This window comes from Heptranchias perlo, chromosome X, assembly GCF_035084215.1.
Source record: "Heptranchias perlo isolate sHepPer1 chromosome X, sHepPer1.hap1, whole genome shotgun sequence".
Lineage (NCBI taxonomy): Eukaryota > Metazoa > Chordata > Chondrichthyes > Hexanchiformes > Hexanchidae > Heptranchias > Heptranchias perlo.
The window spans coordinates 9,067,079-9,074,384 of record NC_090370.1 but is presented as its reverse complement, the minus strand read 5'-3'; the positions used below and the strand labels follow the sequence as shown (position 1 = coordinate 9,074,384).

General features: G+C 45.1%; 1 protein-coding gene across 4 annotated transcripts in view; it reads left to right on the top strand.

The window, feature by feature from the left end:
- Window positions 1-2,115: 2,115 nt before the first annotated feature.
- Window positions 2,116-7,306, top strand: part of LOC137307250 (RNA-binding motif, single-stranded-interacting protein 2-like) — a 443,828-nt gene continuing 438,637 nt past the window's right edge. For 3 of the 4 annotated variants that reach the window (XM_067976682.1, XM_067976679.1, XM_067976681.1), the window contains exon 1: window positions 2,116-2,200. In XM_067976682.1, coding sequence (XP_067832783.1) covers window positions 2,135-2,200 — 66 coding nt within the window. In that variant the 5' untranslated portion in view covers window positions 2,116-2,134. The remainder of the gene's footprint in view (window positions 2,201-7,306) is intronic. The other variant, XM_067976680.1, reaches the window with a different exon arrangement.

The following is a 7,306-nucleotide window of genomic DNA, read 5'->3' as shown; positions in this document are numbered from 1 at the left end:
TCCTCCATTCAAGTCTTCTTATCTCAGATCCTCATTAGCTGTTTCGCTATTGACAAAACAAATAATAACCTGAGACATAGATCAAAATGTCCTGGAGAAATTGACTTTCAACTACATGAAGGATGGGTATAACTCTGAAATCATATTTCATATTTATATAATCAGAGGTTCTGACCACTTGGGTTCATTCTCATTATTAAAGTCATCAGAAGCCCTTGACTGAGTTACAGCCCTGTACCTCACAATGTAGCTACTGAAAATACTTGTTATATTTTCAGTAATATATTGCAGCCTTATTTCTAAACTGGCCTATTTCTGAGGAAATCATTTTTTTTTTAAATTGAAGTGAACTACAGTGAAATCTTTATTTGTGGTTTGAGACGCCACAAGGATGGCTGTGTGGGAAATAAAATGTCACATTTCTACAGAAGGAGGTGCTTTTCTGAGGTTGGGGTTGAAGCATTAATGAGAGCCCAGAATTGTTTTCCAAATTGGAATCAATCCGACTTGCCAAGTATCAGATTAAGAATGGTCCATTTGTTGAAGAAAATTCTTCATGGGCTGTGCAGTTGCTGGTATCTGTCCATTCTGTGCATGCATGGGTCACATGTTGGCATTTTCACTGAAAGCGTGTCCTGAGAATGTGTGGACTTCTTGTATGAAATACAATTTGAAAAAAGAAATTAAATGGGGAAAAGCAAATACCAAATAATTATTTGTGTTCCTCTGGGCGTCTCTCTGGGCTTGGCTGAAAGGTGAGTGATGGAGTTATTATAGTTTTTTTTGTGCATGTATCCATTCCAATCAATTCCACGGTGTTTCAGTATAGTATCTGGCCACTGAACCCTATTGCTTTGATTGGGAGACTGTCCATTGTCTTCATTTCCCTGGCAGTCCAATGGTGTACCTCAATTCTCTGGCAGTCTGTCAGGGTAGTTGATGGTGGTGAGGTGAACAATTGGAACATAGAATTGATAGTGCCTTTGGCCTCAGTGGATTGCAATGGTCCAAAGCTGAACTGGAAGCCAAACTCTGTGTTCTCTTGATCAGTTAAGCTCTTCCGAACAGAAGCACAGACCAGCAAAGATGAAGACCTCAGCATTCAGGTCCCCGGTGACTCGAGGGTATATCCATAATCCATGCATAATGCTCAAATTCCAATCGCAGCTTCCACTGCCCCAGTGGTGTGTGATTAAGAAAGAACTTGCATTTATATAGCACCTTTCACGACCTCAAAGCACTTCACAGCCAATGAAGTACTTTAGCAGTGTCGTCACTGTTGTAATGTAGGAAATGCGGCAGCCAATTTGCGCACAGCAAGATCCCACAAACAGCAATGAGGTAAAGTCCAGATAATCTGTTTTATTGATGTTAGTTGAGTGATAAATATTGCCCAGTGCACTGAGCAGAACTCCCCTGCTCTTCTTCAAAACAGTGCAATGGGATCTTTTATGTTGACCTGAGAGGGCAGACGGGACCTCGGTTTAACGTCTCATCCGAAAGACGGCACCTCCGACAGTGCAGCACTCCCTCAGTACTGCACTGGGAGTGTCAGCCTAGATTATGTGCTCAAGTCTCTGGAGTGGGACTTGAACCCACAACCTCCTTTACATAATCTTTCCCTACATTACAACAGTGACTACACTTCAAAAGTACTTCATTGGCTGTAAAGCGCTTTGGGACATCCTGAGGCTGTGAAAGGTGCTATAGAAATGTAAGTCTTTCATTCTTTCTGACTCAGAGGCGGCAGTACTACCAATTGAGCCACGGCTTAAGAATGTGAATCAAAAGCAAAACACTGCGGATGCTGTAAATTTGAAATAAAAACAGAAAATGCTGGAGAAGCTCAGCAAGTCAGGCAGCTACTGTGGAGAAAGAAAGAGAGTTAACGTTTCAGGACCTTTCGTCAGAACAGTTGAGTCTCATCTACTAGACAGTGCATTTCTATTGGGAATAGATCTAAATGTACCCCTAATTTATAGGTTAGAACGGCCAAGTGAAGAGAGGACTATGAACGAACTAGCACTAGGACCCTAGTAATGATAACACTATGCTCAGTCCCAGTTCAGTCCATTCCAACTTCCCGTCCTGACGTCAGCCTCCTCCTTTGGCTCAGGTTTGACATTAAAAGAAAATGCTGCTGTCGGTGCCACGGGCAGGATTTAGTCCTTATCCCTATTCTAACCGTTCATCAAAGAAGGTAAAAACAAGGCCAGTTCTTTAATCTGATCTCTGCTGCGGGACTCCGGTGGTCACATGAAGTGAAGTTGGGGTGGAGGGGGGGTGTATTTTGTGGACTCGGGACTGAGGGGTTTATGTACCTACCTCAGCACTTTCTGAGTACTTTCAAAATATTTTTGATCGGCTTTGCGGCGTAACTGCAACTTGGAAGGGAAATTGACTTGTCTTCTTTATTTTGAATTGTGAGTTTCCAACTTGAAGAAAGTTTCTCAAAGTGCAGCTTTGAGAGAGGCGTTTTAACCTTACTGTACATGCTGTGATTTAATATTAGCATCCAAAGTGCTGGTTTAAATAAAGAGTAGGAGGAGGTTGGAGAAGGGGTGGTGGGGGAACCTGGGGAAGAATGGCACCGTGCTTTTCTTTTTGAACCAGAAGGTATTTGTTGTGGTTTGCTATCTGGTGGGGCCCACAATGAACCCTGGTGTGCAATGGGAACAGGAGATTGGGCCACATTCAACATTCCCAGTATCGCCGTAACAAACGGGGAAAAAGAAACCGGATTTGATCGTTTAATGCAGTCATATCGAAAGTATCCTGTTGCACAAACGCATTCCTTACTCGTGTTGGGATGGAGGCGAGGACTCTTTTTAAAACTGTTTACCATTCCCTGATAAGATCATTTGATTCTTTATTAAAGTGAGAGTGGCTTTTTAACATGGACTTTTAAAAATAAAAATCAGAGTCTCATCCGAAGGATTTTATGCATTAATTGGCACTAAACCCCATCAGAGAATATCACTTGTGTCCACTGCGAGTCTGATCAATTTTATTACATTGTAACGTTCTGGGGGTATCTCTCTCTCAGTTGGTGGTTTAGCTCACTTTCATCCTCTGTGTCCCTTTCGATTATTTGATACCTAAGTAAAGAGAGAGCAGATTCTTCAGGACGCGGGAGGAGGGGATATTGGTTACCAATGATTGACTACCTCGTCATTTCAACTGTTGCTAAATAATAACTAAAGACATGCATGTGGTACCTACAGTGGTGGATTCTGTTCGGTTCATGTCTGATCGATATTTTTCCTTTATTTAATATCAGACTCCTCTCTCTTAATTAAATCGTAGTACCGCACCAGTATGTAATATATATTCAATATTAAGTGTCATCCTTGTTCTCCTATTATTTGGGCTGCTGTCTTTTCACTGGTTTCAATTTGGAAATCTAGGGACGAGAGTGGGCTTTTTTAAAAATAGCAATGCGTTTAATTTTTTGTCTCTGTAGCAAAGATGCTGATCTCAAAAGTGCCGAGGTTGTGGGGGGGCACCTTTCAGTTTGAAAACGCATGAGTCCCGGGTGATTTAAACTTTGAGTGTTACTGACTCAAAAATAAACCAGATTTCTCCATTTCGTTTCTCTCTCTCTCTCTCTCACACGCATCTGTTTTTTTGGTCCAAAATACGCTCGAAAATTAAGCTTTGTTTTATTGGTTTGGTCCTGGAGTATATTATCTGGAGTGGACCCGGGGCCATTCAGATACCTGCAAAAGAGTGAATGAAGTTAAACACTCCAGTAAAAATAAATCTTCAATGATACTTAACCGTCTAAAATATATCTCATTGTGTTGCTAAAATATTTACAGGGGGGGGGGAGATAATACTTGTTGAACATTTACCTTTTAAAGGTGTTATAACCCTCCCACCCACCCCCCTGAAAATTCTTTGTTTAGACTATGTGTTGCTCTCCACGTAAAACTTCGTTCTAACACTTGCGGATGCATAGTGCCGCTGGTGAACAGATTCACGCAACATGTGTTCAGATGCTGCAGTCATTCCGCGGCACTGTCCCCACAGAACTGTTAAACCCTGGAGTCTTTGCCAATTCGCTTTGCATCAAACACTTACAAAACAAACGTCTGTGTCCTTTGCAAAGCTTTGTATTAAAACCAAAAACAGGCTAAAAGCGCGCAGTGTAGTCAATTATTAATATCCAGCACCCTTAATAAACCCAGAACAAGTCTAACAAAAGTAACCTGGATTTTTTTCAAGGGAGGGAATTAAAAAAATGAAATTGCATTAAATAATCTTAGCTTTCTCACTTTTCTCATGAATAAATGTTTTAAAGTTGAAATCTTCTCGGGCCCCAAAGTAAAAAATAAAAACATACAGGGACCAAAATGTATTTAACTTTCCACATCTCATCTGTTGGACAATCTTCAAGGTTTTTTTTGAAGGGGAGGGGGGGTCTATCGTGTAACAGCTGGATGAATGTTACCACAGCAATCCCCTAACTGGCATGGGTTTCACACGAGTGCAAGGGGAGATGTGTGTGAAAAAAGTGACAAATACAGGTGTTTCTTTACTGGAATAAAACTGTGTACAAACCCAAGCCTGTAAGTATATAGAGTTAGATGTGTTTTCTAATTGAACTGACTTCGATGACTGTAACTACGCTGTAAGTCCTCCTTTCACGGTGGAGCGACCTAACGCCGCCTCGTGAACAGTAGAAATGTGTTGTTTACATTGCCACTTAGAAATGTTTATCCTGAAACCAAAGATTAGCATTTCAAACGGTGTGTAAAAAAACGACCCAGTTGAGTGTCCCTTCCCTGCATTTTTGAAATGTTTAGTTTAGCATTTATTGGCATTCCAAGTGTTAGGGAGGGAGAGAGGCGAAGGTATTGGGAGTTCTTGTATTTTAATCATTGTTTTCAAAAGTTAAGGCTGTGATAGTTTTTAATGTATATATATCAGGGAGCAATTGGCAAATTGATTTTGTGTATAGTGTTTGGAGACAGAGTGCAACAGTCCGTGTGTATTTTCATAAACAGTTAAGGTGCGCTTGTTATCAGATTGAGCAGGTTTCTGTGGCGAGAGCTTCTGTGCAAGCGGCAGCTCCCCAGCTCCAGTCTGAAAGGCAGAATTTCCCGAGATTGGCTCGTTGTCTGATGCGGCGGAGAGAGGGGTGGAGTAAATCTTTTTTTTTTCTCTTGTTGTTGAAAAAGGCGTAAATTCCTGAGGTGAGAGGTTCAAGAGGTAGGGCTGGGAAGGCGTGGTGGAGAATTTCAAGAACCTATTGAGGGGGAAAGAGCACAGATTTAAAATATGTATCCTTTTTTAAATAAAATCAATTTCAACTCTGCCTTTGAAAGTAACTCCCTCTGACAGAGAGAAATTGGTTTGGCGGGTGGGTGGGTTAATCACCTTGATGACAGATTTTTTTGGGGGAGAGGGTGGTTGTATTGGTTAGGGTATTCAATCCACGCATGCTGCAATAGTTCCTATTTAAAGGAAAACTCTTGGCAACTCCCTAGTCAGGAGAGAACACATGGCGCTGTGGAGTTAAAAGTTAAGCGAGAATATTGTCACCTTTTAAAAAAAAACTAGGAGGAAGTTCGGAAGACTGAAAGGTCTGATAGATATAGCAAAGCAATACTATTCTACTCACTGAAATATATCCTATGACACAAACCTATTAACGAGGGTCGGACTAATTCGTTACAATCCCCTTAATGCTTTCATATTAATGACTGGATTTGAGGAAGAGAAATCTATAAAACTATCTTCTCGGTCCAATATTCGAGGATTTAGTTCCTTGCTATTATTCTTTTTCAGACCGTTGCAAGATCTTATTTCCAATGTCGTTTATTTTAGGTTCTGGTTGCAATTAGTTTCAGTTTTGGTAAAAAAAATCCTGATCTGATTGCATTTTCAGTGGATTCTTTGGATACAGTCCTTAATATAATAATATAATATACACCTATTAGTTACCAATGCAAACGGGGGTGACCCTTAATTGAGACCTGTTGTTTTGGAAAGACAGGCAAGATTTATATATAACCCGTCCAGACCTTGCTACTCCAGGCTGTGTGTGTGTGTGTTTTGTGGGGATGGGTTTGTCTGTTGGGGGTGGGTCGGGTTGTGTGGGTAGGGGTGTGTATGTGAGGGGTTGGGTGGGTGTATGTATGTGGGTGGGGTATGTATGTGGGTGGTGGGAGGGGGTGTGTATGTGTGGGGGGGTGGGTTGTGTTGTGTATGTGGGTGTGTATGTGAGTGGTGGGTGGGGGTATGTATGTGGGCGGGGGGGTGGGTGGGTGTGGGGGGTGTGTGAGTGGGTGGGTGTGGGGTGTGTGTGTGTGGGTGGGTGTGGGGTGTGTGTGAGTGGGTGGGTGTGAGTATGTGGGTGTGTATGTGAGTGGTGGGTGGGGGTATGTATGTGGGCGGGGGGGTGGGTGGGTGTGGGGTGTGTGTGAGTGGGCTGTATGTGGGTGTGGGGGGTGTGTGGGTGTGGGGGGTGTGTGGGTGTGGGGGGTGTGTGTATGAGTGGGTGGGTGTGGGGGGTGTGGGGGGTGTGTGAGTGGGTGGGTGTTGGGGGTGTGGGGTGTGTGTGAGTGTGGGGTGTGTGTGAGTGGGTGGGTGTGGGGTGTGTGTGAGTGGGTGGGTGTGGGGGGTGTGTGAGTGGGTGGGTGTGGGGGGTGTGTGTGAGTGGGTGGGTGTGGGGTGTGTGTGAGTGGGTGGGTCTGTGGGGTGTGTGAGTGGGTGGGTGTGGGGTGTGTGTGAGTGGGTGGGTGTGGGGGGTGTGTGAGTGGGTGGGTGTGGGGGGTGTGTGAGTGGGTGGGTGTGGGGGGTGTGTGAGTGGGTGGGTGTGGGGGGTGTGTGAGTGGGTGGGTGTGGGGGGTGTGTGTGAGTGGGTGGGTGTGGGGGGTGTGTGAGTGGGTGGGTGTGGGGGGTGTGTGAGTGGGTGGGTGTGGGGTGTGTGAGTGGGTGGGGGTGGGGGGGTGTGAGTGGGTGGGTGTGGGGTGGGTGTGAGAGGGTGGGTGTGGGGGGTGTGTGAGTGGGTGGGTGTGGGGTGTGTGAGTGGGTGGGTGTGGGGGGTGTGTGAGTGGGTGGGGGTGGGGGGGTGTGAGTGGGTGGGTGTGGGGGGTGTGTGCGTGGGTGGGTGTGGGGGGTGTGTGAGTGGGTGGGGGTGGGGGGGGTGTGAGTGGGTGGGGGTGGGGGGGTGTGAGTGGGTGGGTGGGGGGTGTGTGTGCGTGGGTGGGTGTGGGGTGTGTGTGAGTGGGTGGGTGTGGGGTGTGTGTGAGTGGGTGGGTGTGGGGTGTGTGTGAGTGGGTGGGTGTGGGGGGTGTGT